This window comes from Phyllobates terribilis, unplaced genomic scaffold (assembly GCF_046119375.1).
Source record: "Phyllobates terribilis strain yellow unplaced genomic scaffold, ASM4611937v1 Scaffold_1__5_contigs__length_1240528914, whole genome shotgun sequence".
NCBI lineage: Eukaryota > Metazoa > Chordata > Amphibia > Anura > Dendrobatidae > Phyllobates > Phyllobates terribilis.
In genome coordinates, this window is record NW_027362761.1 from 263,841,396 (window position 1) to 263,861,294 (window position 19,899).

The window sequence follows — 19,899 nt, forward strand, 5'->3', positions numbered from 1 at the left end:
CTGAAACACTCCTACGCTTCATAGAAAAAATGCGTCCTAAGATGTGATGTGTCCTATGTATAAGGACACTTTACAGGTACCTATACACATAGTACATTTGCTGCAGATTTTCTGCACACATTATCAGATGAGATCTATGCAGCCCATTACAATACTGGCCAGGTAGATGAGAATTTACCAAGTCTCATACACACAATACAGAGATTTTTGATGCAGAAATTGACCAGTAATGCAAGTTTTTAGACTGGTAGTATGTCAGTTATTGCAAAATGTTTGCAAATAAACTTATGCTCTCGTTAAGTAACATCAAAGTCAACCAAAGTCCTAATAATCCCCACTGAGGCAGCAAGGCAGGGGTCCAGCTAAGGTACCACACAGCTAACTAACCTGATCTAGCTAGACTAATCTTAGCATTTTATTCTTGAGCCTGTCCATGATCCCCACTCTACAACCAAACAAGATCAAGCTAAGGGCTCGTGCAGACCACCATATTTTCATTCAGAATGCAATCCGGCAAAACCCCATATCACACTGGGACCAATGTTAGTCTACGAGGCCGTGCACATGACCAATTTTTTCCTTGGACAGAGTCTCTGAGTCTGTGGAAAAAATTAGACTGCACTCAGAGGACATCTGAGTGCATTCCGATTTTCACAGACTGACAGAATAGAGAAGATGGTGATTTTTGTTTTCATTCTTCTCCACATCTGAAAAAATCAGATCACACTGAGTTCAAACTATGATCAGAGTGTGATTAGCATAATTGGCCCAATTCTCTCAGATGAGCGAATATACGCTCGAGTGACCCCAGCCTAAGGGGGAAAAGTTCATGACTTAAGTCATTTTATCTCACCTCCAAAATGATGAGGACTCTCGCTAAGGATAGATTGGTATGATGATATGAGCCAGTTCTAGCTGTTGTCCCATTTTGCTTTGTGTCCCATCTGATATCCCTGACTGCAAACATTCTTGGACAGCATGAGTGCCCATCATCCATACATGTAATGATAGTATCATTGCCAGGAAAGAATTATTGTTATCATGGCACTTGTCCTGACAAATATCATTTTGTAAGTGTAACGTTATGTGCTCTGTCAGTGTGTGTGCACCAGAGCAGCTGTCCCAGCGAGCCCCATAGTCACATACAGAATATTTACATGAATGGTACCCTCAAACCTAGCAAGCCTTGGCATCTGTCCACATGGGGCACAGGGATACACTGCCAACAGTGCAGACAGGCACTGTATGTAACATTGCAGCCACTGTAGCTATTACTCCAGATTATCTAATGCATATAACTGTGTGTGTGTGTGTGTGTGTGTGTGTATATATATATATATATTAGTGCTAGATATAAAAGTGATCCAAATTTATACATATATATACTGTAAATATATATATATAAATTCGAGTCACTTTTATATCTTGCACTATATATACAGTATATATATGCATTAGATCATTTGTAGGTTGGTTTGTCCTCCTATACATTAATAATATTGGTATTTTTCCTAATACACTTGGATGCCCTCATGTTATTGTAGTATGGCCTTTATGTGTGTACCACCTTCTTTATGAGTTATCTCGTTCTGAATTAAACACAGTTATGTATGTTAATAATTATTCAATAAAATCCATACTTGTTTGTGGGGCATTGTAGTATGACTTCTTTATTCTTTATTTGTATTATTACCTGTCCCCATGCTCCTGCACACAGTAGAGAGCACCATGTCTTTGTTCCAGCCATGACTAAGAGGGGGTGTGTCTGCTCCCCACTGCTCACAGCAGTCCAGGTACTAAGCACAGTATATTTACCAATAATGAAGGTTGTGGTGCCTGCCTTGCTCCAGCCATGTCAGCCAGCACCAGGTCCCATCTAATGGCTGCAGTGCCGCCCAGCTTCTCCCTGTGTCACAGCAGGAGATCATGGGCTCCGTGTCTCCTGGAGATGGTAATGCAGCCTTTAGATGTCTGTGCATCTATCTAACACTGCGGGTGCTGGAGCCGATGTACAGAGCACACTGTCTGTCTGTCTGTCAGCAGAACAAGGAGGCGATCATGTCTGGTCCCTGCAGCCCGATCCTGCGCTGTGCCCCGCTCCATCCCTGCATCTGAGCTGATGACACAAGGCTGGGGGGCTGCAGCACAGGATCCATTCTCCGGGGTCACTGACTCTGCTCACCCCACCCTCGGGGAGACAGTGCCCTGCTTCCACCTGAAGACTGCAAGGAAGCCTGGACTGCGACCTCTTCACACTTGTCGCTAACCAAGAGCCATAGCCGCATAGAGAGGCAGAAGCACAGCCAGCAAAGGAGGCAGAGACTGGCACCCACCGGGAGACACCGAGAAGCCCCCCTCCAGCAACACCATGGGAACATCACACAGGGGAGGTCAGGATATGGTCTGCTGACAGGAGAGGACTGTGAGTACATCCATGGATGGTCATGGAAGAACATGGATGGATAGATAATAGATAGATCTGCATGCATGGCCTTACTGAGCTAATTCCATGTGTGTTGTGATCTGGTAGGAGGAAGCTATACTGATCTATGGGGAAGACTAACCCATTCGATTTTCCGCTATTATACACTTGTGTCTGCATAGAGACAAGGAATCTAAAAACCATGGAATGAAAACAGTACAGTGTGTATGGAGAAGAAGAAGCCAGGTCTATGTGTTTAGTATGCCAAGATTGTACAGAGCATAGCGGTGTGACAATGCATGAGACAACAAATACACCACATCATTTTCCCAATCTGTTTTTTTGCAGATGTCCTCCTCTTCCAGTAAATGCCTATGGACATCTGGCCTCAAGAGCTGACAACCAACCTCCAGGACTTGTTTCTAGAGCAGCTTTCATTAGGAGGACATTGGAGGCAGAGCTACATTGTGCATCTTCATCAGGCTCCTAACTGGTGGTAGAATGCCTTGGGGCATTGGCTTATCTGATAAAGATGGGAAATTCTGCCATAAACAACCTGTTATTGGTTTCATATAATATTCTGCATTTGTGCCAAATGTGAAAACCAGCTGTGAATATGCCATTTCATCATTATTCCTAGGTTTCCTCAGTGCAAAGTTCTGCTCCACTCTCAACCACTTGTTCCACCAGTCATAACCTGCCTAATACTGGGGTGAAAAATTCTAGAGCCTGAGTTTCCTTCTTCTTTCTGCCATGTCACGACCAGGTATTATTCAATCGGTTAGTGGTCAAAATTTTGGCGGGCAAGGAGCTCCTCCAAGAGTTGTGGTCTGGGAATGGTTGAATGAGCATGGACGCTGGAGACCTTACACTGCAACTGTATGTCATCACATCGAGAATGCTTTGCGAGAAGATGGAAGGGGACGAGTGGCATTAGGACAGGTGGACACACAGCTAGCGCCATATGTCATTGATCTCCAGACTATGCATCAATACCGCCAGGACACAGGTAATAGCTGAAATATGAGATTTATTGCTCTGTGTACAAAGTGAATCACATATTCCATTGTGTTTGTTATTTTTTAAGTTTAATTTCTGTGAAAAGTATAAATATAGATAATTGAAAACATTTCCCACATATGTTAAGAGGCCAGCCTTAGACATGGCATCAAGCAAAATTTAGAATTACTGCTTCTGCTGCCAATCTCACAGCATTGAATATACATGTATGATCCAAAACAAATTACAAAATGTATTTAAAGACTTATCCATAAGGTCTCCATAGATTACAGCCAGAGTCCTAAGCGGACTGCATTAAGGCTGCGCCCGTGAGCCCATGACCAAAAGAAGCCCATAGCCACATAATCAATTACTCTTATATATTAACTTGCCCTGTAAAAGCAAAAATAACAGAGAAATGTAAGTGCTCTTCAAATGTATTTTACTAATCCAAATCAAGTTTATTTTGGCTGTCTGGTGATTCTAAGATGCTCATGCCCTTTAATAAGGACTCCAAGTCACTCATAGTCCCTCAGTCCTTATGGGCACTGTGATTATGGCTATTAGTGGTTTATACTAGGCTGTATATGTGATCTAAATTACCTGTTAATTAATAGGATTCTCAAGAGTCTTTCCAAAAAAAATACCAATTCTGGGACTCGGTTATTCCTAAAGACACTGCTCTCTATATGGGTTCTTTGGGACATTAAAGGGTCTGTCCAGGATATGTAGATATTTTTTTGCAAAGACGCTTTAAAATAAAAAACACAAATATTATTTCCAGCCGCTTCTGGGTTCTTTTGCTGGTCTCTATTTACTGCTCTGCTGCTAATTATGTTCAATCTATCCATGTGACCACTGCAGCCGATCACTGGCCTCAGCGGTGATGTCAGCGTGTAGTTCATGAGACCACTGATGCCAGTCACTGGCGTGTGATCAGCTGCAGGGAGCTAAACAAAGGCTGGCAGGGACCAGGAGAGCGGTGTATTAAAAAAATATGTAATGTTTTTGTTATTTATTTAATTTAAAGCGTCGCCCCCCCCCCCCCCATTGCAAAAAATGTATGTTCTTGAAAACCCCTTCTAAGTTTGATGCTATTCCTTAGGAAATGTTTGATCATCGGGGGTCTGACCCATAGCACTCAGCCACAGTGAAGGTGCTATACAGTAGGTGCTATTGTTACCAATTCACAACATCTAGGACCAAGTAAATATTGAAAAGATCATAGCACTCACAGAAGCGCCCTGGCCATTATATTGCCATAGTGAGCATTGGCCTAAAGGCAGGATACCCACCAGTAAGATATTAATGGTCCATCCTAAAGATAGGGATAGAGAAAATTCTTTTATTGCATGTTTCCAGCCCACTGCTTCTCAGTAATCATCTCAATCGTATGTTTTCATTCCCGCTTCTATAGAGTAATTTTGGATGTTTTGTTACTTGTCTGAGAACAATAAATCAAGCACTGACATTTTCTAGTTAACACAAGGCATGTTTGCACGCAAACGTTATCGAAATAAGGAAATATTTATCATCATACTTAATATACAAAATGCTGAAAAACCTGAATCATGTACTTTGTGTGCTAAAATCCATTGTGCGCTACCACCTTTTATCACTGTGTACTGCTAATAGGAGTATTGGTAGTGTATCTTTCCAGATTTTTTTTTACCTTCTGTGACATTTTAAATCTAACACACCTGCGCCAAGTATTAGTAGAATGCCAAATCCCCTAAATATAGTGTCATCCAGTAGGGGGAAGTTTTTGTAGGCTCGGATCTATTAAGCTTTATATTGCCTTCCATGTTTCCACCAAAATCAAACAGAATTCCCAAAGACAAGGCTTTGGAAAGGTTGGTCCGAAGGCTGGAATCCATTCTATGTGGGGTGGGATAGGCAGAAAGGAGAACGGATCACTTCAGTGCTATTGTCAACTGAGCTGTAATCAGATAATATGCCTTTAGGGGCAGGGGTGTCCTTAGAAATCAGGGGGCCCCATAATTTCAGAAGTTCTAATTGGGCCCCCCCGCCCCCCCCAAAAAATGGAAAAAAAAATGAATATTAGTTGGGGTTGCAGAAGAGCAGATCTCACAACTTTACTGCCTTTATATAGTAATTTTCCTCTTGCTGAAGTCCTAGATTCCTCTTTCATTGCCCCCATAGAGTATGATGCCAACAAAAGTGCCCCCCAGACACAGTATGATACCCCCCATGGTGAATTCCTCCACATTAGCCTCCACATGCACAGTATAATGACCCTTCTGTACCCCACCTCAACTCCCAAAGCAAAGTATGGTGACCCCAACACAGTATGATCACCCAACTGTAACCCCCACACAGCCCTCCATACAGTATAATTGGCTGACATACAGTATAATAGCCCCACACTGTATAATGGCCCACAGAAGCCGTCCAAACAGTAAGATGGATCCCACACAAATCTTAGCACTGTATAATTGCTGGCATACAGTATAATTGCCCCCCATAATCCTCCGTATAGCATAATGCGTTCCCCATGGTCCTCCATACAATGTAATGCGCTCCCCATGGTCCTCCACAGGGTATAATGCACACCCCCACAAGGTATAATGCACAACCCCACAGGTTATAATGCACACCTCTATAGGGTATAATGCACACCCTCATAGGGTATAATGCACACCCCACAGGGTATAATGCACACCCCACAGGTTATAATGCGCACCCTCATAGGGTATACTGCAGCCCCCACAGGGTATAATGCACACCCTACAGGGTATAATGCACACCCCACAGGGTATAATGCACACCCCCAAAGGGTATAATGCTCACCCCACAGGGTATAATGTACACCCTCATGGGGTATAATGCAGCCCCCACAGGTTATAATGCTCACCCCACAGGGTATAATGCACACCCCCATAGGGTATAATGCACACCCCCATAAGGTATAATGTACGCCCCGACAGGGTATAATGCACATCCCATAGGGTATAATGCACACCCCCACAGGGTATAATGCACACGCCCACAGGGTATAATGCACATCCCTATAGGGTATAATGCAGCCTCCCATATAGTATAATGCACATCCCCATAGGGTATAATGTACACCCCCATAGCGTATAATGCAGCCCCCACAGGGTATAATGCACACCCCCATAAGGTATAATGCACACCCCCATAGGGTATAATGCACACCCCCACAGGGTATAATTCACATCCCCATAGGGTATAATGCACACCCCCAAGGGTATAATGCACCCCCCCACAGGATATAATGCACGCACAGTATTATGGGCGCCATGTACTCACTGATTTTAAAATAAATAACTACATACTCACCTCTCCTCCCCGTTCCCCCTCTGCAGCGCTCTCCGCAGCGTGTCTAAGCAGCTCCACTGTCTGACCCAGCGTGGTGCGATGAAGTGACGTCATCGCTCCGCTGCATCAGACGGAGAGGGGGAATGATGGGAGAGGTAGTGTAACATGATGCTCCCTCCTCCATCATTGCTTTCAACTGTATCGGTATCTGCCGATACAGTTGAATGTGGGACAGAGGGGCGGCGCTGGAGAGGGGAGGGCCCGGTGCGGCCGCTGACACTGGGCCCTCCCCGGCTCACGGACCCCATAGCAGTCACGTGGCTTGCCACTATTGGCGGTATGCTACTGTTTAGGGGGAATATACAGTACATACATCTACGATTAAGTGTCAGCCACAGTGGCGTAACTTGAAGTTTGTGGGTCCCTATGCAAAATCTCCAATGGGGTCCCCAAATAACACAGGTCTTTAATAGTAATAGTCTTTTCATATGGGGCAAAGGGACCTTTAGGAACCCCCGAGGTTCCAGGGCTGTGTACGATTGCCACCCCTGGTCAGCCAGACTTGAAATGCATCAGATATTTTTCGATGCCCATACTACTATTTTAATGAAGTCACAATTAAGAATTTTTTGCTTTTAATTCAATATTCTGTATTGAAAACCCGTATCTACACTTTGAATATATATAAATACATGCTTTTACATGCACATAGTTTTTTAAACATTTGTAGACCACCAATTATTGCCCCCCTTTATTCATGGACTTTAAATGTAGCCTAAAATTTATCAGATGTCTATGGGGAGCACAAACTGTGGTCCAGGGGCCACATGTAGCCCGCTGTGCCCTTCTGTGTGGCCCCCAAGCGTATAGTCACAGAAATGCTTGCCTGTGGGTAGCTGTGTGCCTGTAGTTTACATATCAAAGAAAAGTGGGGTGGCACAAAGTCATCTCTGTGCCCCCCCCCGCCATAAATTTTAAGAGAATGGGGTATCTTTGCCCCTAATTATAACTCCAGAAAGGTGTATTTGAGTTTTACAGGTTGTCATCTTTGCTCGAGTCTCTCTATATTGTAGTTTATGGCATTTAAGTTTACAGTAGGCAGAGCCACATTCACACATGGCCTTCCCTTTTCTAAGTGATAACCGTGGGTAAAAAAAAAGGTTGTGCACCCCTGGTCTATGGGAATTGGGAATTGATATAAACAGAAATAACACTTTTTATATATACAAATGGATGATAATGGATGATATGAGAGGTTACACACTAGATGATGGTCTTATTAGCCATTTTAATCAATTACTGGCTGCATCGTCTGGAATACACATAAGAAACATGCCGGTATGTGGTTATTTCACAATATCCATACAGCAACCCCATTATTTTTACATGCCACTAAATTATTTCCAGTTCCCCACTTCTCAGTCCTTTACCATTAGCTGTACAGTCATGTACTAACATAGTATGGTTGACATACTTGTAAGATCTATTTCAGAGAAGTCAGTTAAAGGGTCGTTCCTTTAGCATGCACCAGTGTACACATGATACAGCATTGTATGTAACACAATACAGTCACTGAACCACACAGGCTTCCTGAAGCCAGTTCTCCTGCCCGGGGACTCTTTAGCTTGGATGCCCCTGGGGACAGATTCATCTCGCACACAAAACACACCTCCCAACAGGATTATTAATTATCTGCTTGTTGTTGTGACCGCAGACCTGCAGAGTCAGAGGAGAGGGAGGGAGCGTTTGGCAAGAAAACGAAAGCTGACTTCTTTATACTCTTAATTTTTTAGCAAATGTTGCTGTAAAATGAAAAAGCGCTAACTTAAAGTAGCACCTAAATATATTATACTGTGAATATTACTTATTTTGAACTAGTAAAGGTTACATGCGTTCATTCTCTCACATTTGCATCACATTTTGAACAGTGCGTAGCCAACAAATCAATAAATCAATGCACCTTGTTAAAGGTTTAAATTGTTAATATGGGCCCTTCTGCTGACACAACTTTGCCAATAATTTTGCCTGAACCCCCTGTGTCTGAAAAAAAATGATTTTGCTTAATTTAGCTGGACACCTTTTAGGCTTTGACCAGTTTAACCCCTTAACCCCCAAGCCTGTTTTTACCTTCATGACCAGGCCAAATTTTACAATTCTAACGCTTCAACGGATCCCACTGATTCTGAGATTGTTTTTTCGTGACATATTGTACTTCACAACAGTGGTAAAATTTGTTCGATAAGACTTGCGTTTATTTGTGAAAAAATCGGAAATTTGGCAATTTTCAAACTTTTCATTTTTATACCCTTGAACCAGAGAGATATGTCACACAAAATAGTTAATAAATAACATTTCCCACATGTCTACTTTACATCAGCACAATTTTTGAAATATAATTATTTTTTTTATTAGGGAGTTAGAAGGGTTAAAAGATGGCCAACGATTTCTAATTTTTCCAACAAAATTTACAAAACCATTTTTTTAGGGACCATATCACATTTGAAGTGACTTTGTGGGGCCTATATGACAGAAAATACCCTAAAATACCCAAAGTTGACACCATTCAAAAACGGAACCCCTCAAGGTGATCAAAACCACATTCAAGAATTTTATTAATCTTTCAGGTGCTTCACATGAATTTTTGCAATGTGGAAGGAAAAAATGAACATTTAACTTTTTTCACAAAAATTTTACTTTAGACGCAATTTTTTTTTTATTTTCACAAGGGTAACAGGAGAAAATAAACCCCAAATTGTGTTGTGCAATTTCTCCTGAGCACACTGATACTCCATATGTGGGGGAAAACAACAGTATGGGTGCACAGCATAAAGGAAGGAGAACCGTTTGACTTTTTGAACGTAAAATTGTCTGGAATCAAGAGTGGACGCCATGTCGCATTTGGAGAGCCCCTGATTTGCCTAAACAGTGGAAACTCCCCCACAAGTGACCCCATTTTGGAAACTATATCCCTCAAGGAACTTATCTAGATGTGTGGTGAGCACCTTGAACCCCCAGGTGCTTCACAGAAATTTATAACCTGAGCTGTGAAAATCACATTTTCTCGACAAAAATGTTCTTTTAGACCCAAATTTTTTATTTTCACAAGGGTAAGAGGAGAAATTGCACTATACAATTTGTTGTCAAATTTCTCTTGAGTACGCCGATACCCCATATGTGGGGGAAAACAACTGTTTGGGCGCACAGCAGGGATCGGAACGGAAGGGAAGGAGCACCATTTGACTTTTTGAACGCAAAATTTTCTGGAATCATTAGCGGATGCCATGTCCCATTTAGAGAGCCCCTTATATGCCTAAAAAGTGGAAACTCCCCGCAAGTGACCCCATTTTGGAAACTCGATCCCTCAAGGAATTGATTTAGATGTGTAGTGAGCACCTTGAACCCCCAGGTGCTTCACAGAAGTTTATAACGTTGAGCTATGAAAATGAAAAATCAAATTTTTCCCACAAAAATTTTATTTTAGCCCCAATTTTTTGGGTAACAAGAGAAAATGGAACCCAAAATTTGTTGTGCAATTTCTCCTGAGTACGCCGATACCTCATATATGAGGGACAACTACTATTTGGATGCACGGCAGGGCTCAGAGGAAGGAGTGACGTTTTGGAACGCAGACTTTGATGGAATGGTCTGCGGGTGTCATGTCGCGTTTGGAAAGCCCCTGATGTGCCTAAACAGTGGAAATCTCCCACAAGTGACCCCGTTTTGTAAACTAAATCCCTCAAGGAATTTATCTAGATGTGTCGTGAGGAGTGGACATTGAACCCCCAGGTGCTTCACAGGATTTTCCAACTTTAATCTGTGAAAATTAAACAAAAATATTTTTCCCACAAAAATGTTGTTTTAGCCCCAAATTTTTTCATTTTCACAAGCATTGCAGGAGAAAATGGACCCAAAAATTTGTTGTGCAATTTCTCCTGAGCACACAGATACCCCATATGTGGCCTTAAACTTCTTCTGAGGCACAGTGCAAAGCTCAGAAGGGAAGAAGCGCCAGATTTTGCTGGAATGGTTTGAGGGTGCCATGTCACATAGGCAGAGCCTCTGAGGTGCCAGAACAGCAGAAACTCCCCATATGTGACCTAATTTTACAATCTACACTCCCCAATGAATTCATCTAGGGGTGCAATAATTATATTTGAAACCACATGTGCCTCACAGAATTTTATATCATTGGGGGGTGAAGAAAAAATAAATTACATTTTTACCACTAAAGTGGTGTTTTGGCCCAAAGTTTTTAATTTTTCTAAGGGCTAATGGGAAAAACTGGACCTCAGTTTGTTGTAAAAATTTCTCCTGAGTGCACCAAATCCTACGGCTGTGTGCCCACGATGCGTTTTTTTAAGCGTTTCCACAGCGGCAAAAACGCTGCAGAAACGCTTAAAAAACGCATGGTAGAAGGCCTGCCGTGTTCCCCAATGATAATCCTCATGTGCTGTGCACATGCTGCGGAAATTTCCGCTGCGGATTATCATTGTGGAAAAAAACGCAGCACTACCAATTATTTTGCGGAAGTGCTGCGTTTTCGCCGCCATTGACTTGCATTGGAACGCATGGATTATGCATCACTGCATATGTAGATGCGCCTTCCATGCGTTCCAATGTGCGGATGGTACCCAGGTCTAGAGGAGAGGAGACTCTCCTCCGGACCCGGGTACCATAGAAACTGTGAAAAAAAGAATAAAATAAAAAATAAATGTTATATTTACCTTCTGATGGCCCCCGCTCTCCTTGTCTTCGCTTGCCGGCAGCTCACGATGGACTGGAGGACCTGCGCTGACGTCATAGTCATGTGACGGGTCACGCGACGCTGACGTCGGCAGTTCCTTCAGTGTACCGAGATCTGCCGGCAAGGGAGAACGGAGGGAAGCAAGACTGCGGGGGCCACCGGAAGGTAAGTATAGATTTATTTTTTCATTTTTAAACATTATTTACGATCACACTATATAAATCCATGCTGTTTGCATGGATTTATATAATGTGACCAAGTTGACAAGCACTTTCCAAGTGATGCTAAAATCGCTTGGAAAGCGCTTGTCAACCCGCATGTGAAGAACGCTTCATTTCCGCATGTCCCTGGCAGGAAAAACGCATGTACAATCCGCATGCGTTTTTTTCTGCCAGGGAGATGCAGAAACGCTCAGGAAAAATCCGGAGCATTTCTGCATCGTGGGCACATAGCCTACTGGTAATCGAGAACTACTTTTCAGGCACAGTGCAAAGCTTAGAAGGGAAGGAGCGCCGTATTATTGTGCAGAATTTACAGTTATGGTTTGCGGGTGCCATGACACACTGGGAGGGCTCTTGAGGTGCCAGAACAGCAGAACCCCCCCATAAGTGACCCCATTTTACACTACACTACACCTCTCAATTAATTCATCTATTGATGCAGGGATCATATTGCTCAGGAAAAATCCGGAGCATTTCTGTGTCGTGGGCACATAGCCTTAATGTGATTTAGGCACACTGTGGGGCTCAGAGGGGAAGGGGGCATTTGGATTTGAAAGCGTAAAATTCTTTGGATTTCTTCTGGGGAGCGAGGAGCCATAGTGCTTTTCCAAATCCTTTGTGCTACCAGTAACGTGGAAGCCTCTATATTTCCATTGACAGATGACGGAACATTTTGGATCACATTTATCCTGTGCTCTACGCTGAGCACTTACATCGGGTTTCCATCTAAATCTCCGAGTGATGTGATTCAGATGAAACCCCCGAATGATCCATTCACTATAATGAGGCAGCAGAGTTACTCTGGACTCAGTCTGGCCTCTGTTCAGTGGTGTACTTTTTTTCAGAGGTGCACAAAACTGTGGCTAACTGCACTGTTATGCACGCCTAAAAAAAACGGACATCACAAGATCACAGGTCAGACTGCGTCCATAGTGCTTCCATCTACCTCATTATAGGGAATCTTCCACCGGGGGTTCCGTCTGAAATACGTATTTCAGAGATTTACATGGAAACGCTCAGCGCCAAGCACTCAGCGCAGAGTGCAGGATAAATGTGGGCTGAGCCTTACTGCGATCTTTGGGAAGCAGAATGAACAAATCAACTGCAGATGAAGATTTGGTTTTATTTATTTTTTACGCCGTTCCTCGTGCGGTATAAGTGATTAGACGACTTTATCCTTCGGGTCGGTACGATTACAGTGATACCAGATTTATATCGGGTTTTTATGTTTGGCTGCTGTCACACACTAAAAATCACTTTTTTTGCAAAAACTAGCAGGAGCATTGCTATGCTTTGTAACTGTCAGTTCTACACTGACACAAGTTAGTTAGATCATGCACTGCACATGATCTAACCAACTTGCTAGAGCCTGGTGACCCAGATGTCACGACGACATCGGGTTACCATGTCAGCGATGTCATGTCGCGGGGGTGCCCTTCAGAGTGCCTACCTTCTAAATGCTACGATTGCTATTGATCGTAGCATTTAGGGGGTTGAGCCGCCGAGAGAGGTGCGGGCACTGCTCCTGGTAGTGAGTGCCGGGTGTCAGCTATGATATTAGCTGAACACCCAGTGGCAATCGTGCACGCACAGATGTTGTGCGCACAAAATCGCCTGGTTGTGCTCAGTACGTCCAAGGTCGGGATGGGGTTAATGTGAATTTGTCACCAGGTTTTTGCTACATCATCTGAGAGCAGCCTAATGTAGAGAAAGGGACTCTGATTCCAACGATGTATCTCTTACTTTACTGGGTGCAGCACTTATGACACAATCAGAATTTTTAGATGTAGAATGCAGCAGAGCTGAGAAAGATAGCCCCGCTCACACCACAGCTTTCTGTGTATAATGTCTATTGACAGTAAGCTGCTTATCAGAGGAGGGGGCATTGTCGGACCAGGGCTCATGTGCCATGTAGTCCAGGCAGTGATAATCTCCTGGTGATAAAACTTTCATTGTATGGAAGCAACAGCACACAGCCTAATAAGTGACACAAATCCCTGAAATCTGTGTCTCAGCCCCAACCTCATGCTGTCCTCAGATTACATAGCAAAAATCTGCTGAAACAATCCCTTTAAGTGTTTCTTTAGTATCAAACCTAAGGGGAGATGTAGCAAATCTGGTACATTGAAAAAGTGGAGTAGTTGCCCATGACGATCAATCTGATAGCAACTTTTAGTTTCCAAAGAGTCTGTAAAAATGAGAGGTGTTATTCGATTGGTTGCCATAGGGAGCTACTTTAATTTTCCTATGTATCAGTTTTGATACATCTCCCTATCGATTTCAGCTACTGATGGTAATTTTAGTGTTATTCTGCATTAAGCAGTCACATAAAGAAACACCAATCACATCTGTAAAATGACTGGCTCCTTGTGCAGCTCCGTGTATCGCTGACGTAAGCAGGATCTGCTTTTTATTGAATGCAGTGTTCTGTGAAACAGACCAGACTAGTGCATGGTTTGTGTGGAGAATTGCTGGTGTAAACTTGTCTATAGGGTATCCTTAGGTTAGTGTGGTGTCAGTTGTTCACATTCAGGCTCGTTTACATGAACATATTTTTGGATCGTGTGCTGTCCGTGCAGTCAATGAACAATACAATGACCCAAATTTAATCTATCATAGAATGGTAGCGTTGGAGGGGACCTCCTGGGTCATCTGGTCCAACCCCCTGCTCAAAGCAGGATTCTATGGGTCAGTGCACACCAGTGGTCCATGTGAACACTGGGCCAGTCACATAACTAGCCCATTTTTTGATATGGCTGTCTAAACATGGCCTCAGATAGTTTGAAGGGTGGAGATGTTAACCTTTTTGTCATTTCATCCTGCAATACATTGTAATCAGTAGATTTTATTAGCATTCTGTGTAACATTTTTACCTTTTGAAGTTGTCCCTTTATCTGATGGACATAGCTGGCGCATTACGGCAGAGATACCTTTGCAGTCACTGCGGGGACACCTTTATAAGGTCAGAAGGGTAAATCAGCAGACATAAACTTGGCAGTCAACTTTTATCAGTTTGTCATTATGTCACCCTGTGGTTGGATTTTTAATTCTTTTACTGTGCTTCGTAATCTGCTGCTTGGTGCAAAGTCACCTTGTTACCTGGCTGGCATGGACATCTCCATCAAGCACTGGTCGTTATAAAATGCCTATTATATAAATGATATGTATTAATCTGAAATCTGTGACGATTTCCCACTACACTACAAACCCAATCATTCTGTAGCCGTGTACCTGGTACAAATATTGATTCAGCATTAAATATGTTTAGAAGTAAGTTGCATTGACATATACCATCTTTATTTTTTTCCACAGGCACTGTCCGTCCAGTAAGACGGAGTTTTTTTGAACCATCTTCTGCCCCAGGCAAGGGTATCGTTTGGGAATGGGAAAATGATGCAGGTTCCTGGACTCCTTATGACACAGAAATCTGCATTGCTATTCAGAATGCCTATGAGAAGCAGCACCCTTGGCTGGACCTCACTACGCTTGGTTTCTGTTATCTGGTGCATTTCCATAGCATGTGTCAAGTCAACCGGCAGACACATCGTAAGCGGCGCCTGAGGCGGCGCATGGATCTTGCATATCCTTTGACAATGGGATCCATACCTAAGTCTCAGTCATGGCCTGTTGGGTCTGGCTCTGGATTACCCTGTTCTTGCCCTCAGTGTCTATTAGTAAACAGTACCAGAGCAGCTTCTAATGCTATCCTAGCATCACAGAAAGTTAAGGTTCCTCCTGGGCCTCCACCTAACTTGCCACCTCCACCTCCTCCTCCACTGCACCCATCTGGAATAAGACAGAGTAATACATATTCTGGAGGAGCTGCAGGTTGGGGAAGACCAGGAGAAGGAGGTCGACCTACAGGAGGAATCAGAAATGGATCAGGATTTTCTCGTAGTCAGAGTGTGCCGGGACCAGCACCATACCCAGGACAGAACAATCTGAACAGACCAGGAGTACAAAGAACCAGTGGGAGCAGCAGTAGGGCATCTATCCCTCCAGGGTAAGTCAGTAGTAAAAATTACACATTTCATACTAAGACACAATATGGTACCAAATACACACCTCCAAGTCAATATGGTTTAATTGCTAATCTTTGGCTTATATTTGCATTTTTTTTTGTCTGCCACAGAGAAACACTGCTTTCTCAATTTTTTTTATTATTGACTCTATTCATACATCCCCAACTCTAAAAAAGTTGGGACGCTGTGTAAAATGTAAAGTAAAACAAGAATGCGATGATGTGGAAATCTCTCATAGCCATATTTAATGCACAACAGAACATAGAACACAGATCAGAAGGTGAAAGTTAGACATTTCTCTATTTTCATTTGAAAAAATTAACTCGGGTATAAATTGACCGCAGCAACGCATTTGTAAAAAGTTGTGACAGGGTTAAGTAAAGGCTGGAAAATTAAGTGGTACTAATGAAAAACAGCTGCAAGGTCAGTTTTCAACTATGAACATGACTGTGTATAAAAAAAAATGTTAGAGAGGCAGAGTCTCTCAGAAGCAAAGATGGTCAGAGGTTCATCAATCTGTGAACAACTGCGTCTAGAGTTTGTAGAACAAGTTCAGAAAAAGTGTTCCTCAACATAAAATTGCAAAGATTTTGAATATCCCACCATGTACAGTCTATAATATCATCAAAAGACTCAAAGATGTTGGAGAAATGTTTGTGCATAAGTGACAAGGTCGACGGTCAATATTGGATGCTTGTGACCTATAGGTGATCGGCGGCAATGCATTAAAAACAGGCATGATTCTGTCATGCAAATCAAAGCATGGGCTCAGCAATACATACCAAAATCATTGTCTGTGAGCAAAGTTTGCCAAACATTAGTGCCGATGACGTGGCCAGCTTACTCATCTTGAAAGACACTATCAAAGGTGAGCACTATTTAAAAGTTGTAGGACAACATATGATCCCTTCCAGATGACATCTATTTCAGGGAAGGCTGTGCATATTTTGGCAAGAAGATGCTAAACCTTATACTTCTTCCATCATAACAGCATGGCTTCACAGAAGAAGAGTTCGGGGATGAACTGGCCACCTACAATCCAGACCTTTCAGCAATAGAAAACATTTGGTGCATTAGGAAATGAAAGATCCAGCAAAGACCCAGGACTGTTGGACACCTAGAATCCTACATTACACAAGAATGGGACAAAATATCTCTCCCAAAACTCCAGCAATTGATCTCCTCACTTCCCATATATTTACAGACTGTTATAAAACGAGGGGATGCTACAAAATGGTAAACATGGCCCTGTCCCAACTTTTTTGAGGTTTTGTATTTTTGCCATACATTTCTAAATGAGCTAATTTTTTTCAAATGAAATGGAAAAATATTTAACTCTCAACTTCTGATCTGTGTTTGTTCTGTTGTGAATAAATTATGTCTATAAAAGATTTCCAAATCTTCTTGTTTCGTTTACATCTGACACAGAGTCACAACTTTTTTTGGAATTGGAATTGTAGAAAGGGAAATTAATATGATCTGTTAATTGAATTGTGACCAAAGCAAGCTAGCAAAAAACATAGGCCCCGATTCCGCAAGACCGACGATGTTCACGCCGGTCTTGATGAGGGGCTTGTTGGAGTCTGTCATTAAGAGGCGCACTGGAGTAAGATTTCTGGTGTAAGGCATGCAACAAATTTTGTGACTTTTCAAAGCGATTTATGACAGAATTATGGCATAATCGCTTTGATGAATTGGGACCATAGTGTGAAAAATATGTTAAACAAGGGGTTGTGAAGGACTTAACAATCGGAAAGCTAACCTTAAGATAGGTCATCAATATGGGATCAGTGGCTGACCTGGCACCCCCATTGATTAGCTGAAATCTGCTCTAGCAATGGCCAGATATAAGCGATGGATGAGGCGTAACACAGCAACTCCGAACATTGTTTAGTGGCTGCTGTCAAATACTGCACCTTATTTCCCATTCAATAGGTCATCCAATTGTTAAAGGGATCTTGTCAGCTGATTCATGCTACTCGAGCCATGGGCAGTATGAACCAGATACTGGCTGTGCAATTACAGCAATGTATGTCTTACTCTGAAATGCTACAGCGTTTCAGAGAAGATACACTTGAAAAGTCACCCAGGTACTATGTACTGTATCTCTGCTGACTAGTACGAGGCTGGACCCTGGTGGTTTCTACGCACCTTATTATCCTAGACTGCTAAGTTTCTCTCTGTGTATGTATAAGGAGAGACCTGTTAGTCAAAGGGATCAAGGTGGCATGAAGCCTAGGACTAGTCATCAGAGACACATAGCCCACTGCCAGTTTTTCAATGTATGTTTTCTTTCTTTCATTTTAGAGCAGGGATGTCAAAGTCAAATACACAGAAGGCCAAAATTAAAAGCTTGGACAAGGTCGTGGGCCAACCTTTATATTTATTAAAAAAATGTCTACAATTGATGAAGTTTTTCCTTATTATCAAATATAATGATGGAACTTTTCATATGGAAAGAAACTTAAAGAGCTTGTCCCACGAACAATGTACATTTTAATTAATAGATCTTAGAATAAAATTAGCACATAATCACAAATGGGGCATACTGGAATAATATAATATGTTATGTAAGAGCAGTAAAAAGCATATGGCCCCATGGCCTGAATTAGATATGTAATAACAAAGGATAAAAAATCTTAAATTGTTAAATAATACAGATAATAAAATATGAAGTCAACAAAAGTGCCCCCCAAATGCAGTATGATAGCCCCACAGTGAATTCTTCCACAGTACCCTCCACACGCACAGTACGATGACCCTACTGTATCCCCCACCCCCCCCCACAGCAAAGTATGGTGACCCATCACGGTATGAAGCCCCAACTGTGATCCCCATACAGACCTCGATACAGTATAATGGGCCCCACATAGTTCTTCATACAGTATATTTTATATTTCCCTATACACTATACACAGACTCATATATTAATACAGTCACAAAAATATAATAAAACCATACACTTGGCATAAACACAGTTTAAAGAGGTAGAGGCATATGACAGCCCCTTTCACACCCTTACAGCCGCATAGTCCTCCATACAGAATAATGGCCCCATATAGTCCTTTATGCAATATTATGGGCACCACATAATCCTCCATACAATATAATGGGCCCCACATAGTCCTCTATACAGTATAATGGCCCCACATAGTCCTCTCTACAGTATAATGGCCCCACATAGTCCTCTCTACAGAATAATGGCCCCACATAGTGCTCCTTAGAGAATAACACACCCAACACAGTCTTCCGTACAGTATAATGGCCCCACATAGTCCTCCATACAGTATAATGGGCCCCACTTAGTCCTCTCTACAGTATAATGGCCCCACATAGTCCTCTCTACAGAATAATGGCCCCACATAGTGCTCCTTACAGAATAACACACCCAACACAGTCTTCCGTACAGTATAATGGCCCCACATAGTCCTCCATACAGTATAATGGGCCCCACATAGTCCTCTCTACAGTATAATGGCCCCACATAGTCCTCTCTACAGAATAATGGCCCCACATAGTGCTCCATACAGAATAACTCGCCCAACACAGTCTTCCGTACGGTATAATGGCCCCACATAGTGCTCCATACAGTATAATGGGCCCCACATAGTCCTCCATACAGTATAATGGCCCCACATAGTCCTCTCTACAGAATAATGGCCCCACATAGTGCTCCATACAGAATAACGCGCCCAACACAGTCTTCCGTACAGTATAATGGCCCCACATAGTGCTCCATACAGTATAATGGGCCCCACATAGTCATCCATACAGAATAATGGGCCCCATATAGTCCTCCATACAGAATAATGGGCCCCACATAATCCTCCATACAGTATAATGCGCCCTACATAGTCAGCCATACAGTATAATGGCCCCGCATTAGTTGTCCATACAGTATAATGGCCCAACATAGTCCCCGGCGTCGTGGACCAAATATAATCACTCTGAGGGCCATAATTTGACATGTGTGTTTTAGAGTAAAACATATACAGCTGCAATATGCCAGTGATGCCCGTGATTCAGGCATCATGAATCGGATGACAGGCCTCCTTTAAGTCGTGGACAACCCCTTTATTGATATAACCATAGAATATGGTATAGATGTCTAATAGATGGCCAAAATACCACCAGGACTCCAACATCCAGAAGGCATTAGTTGCATATGCCAGTTGCTCATGTGCATGT

At 42.6% G+C, this 19,899-nt stretch overlaps 1 protein-coding gene across 2 annotated transcripts in view; it reads left to right on the forward strand.

Moving 5' to 3' along the window:
• The first annotated feature begins 1,775 nt into the window (after positions 1 to 1,775).
• The window catches only part of DTX1 (deltex E3 ubiquitin ligase 1), a 108,414-nt gene continuing 90,290 nt past the window's right edge, over positions 1,776 to 19,899 (forward strand). Inside the window, exons 1-3 of one of the 2 annotated variants that reach the window (XM_073671926.1) lie at positions 1,776 to 1,793; positions 2,771 to 3,431; positions 15,002 to 15,692. In XM_073671926.1, the coding sequence (XP_073528027.1) occupies positions 3,176 to 3,431; positions 15,002 to 15,692 (947 nt within the window). In that variant the 5' untranslated portion in view covers positions 1,776 to 1,793; positions 2,771 to 3,175. The other variant, XM_073671917.1, reaches the window with a different exon arrangement.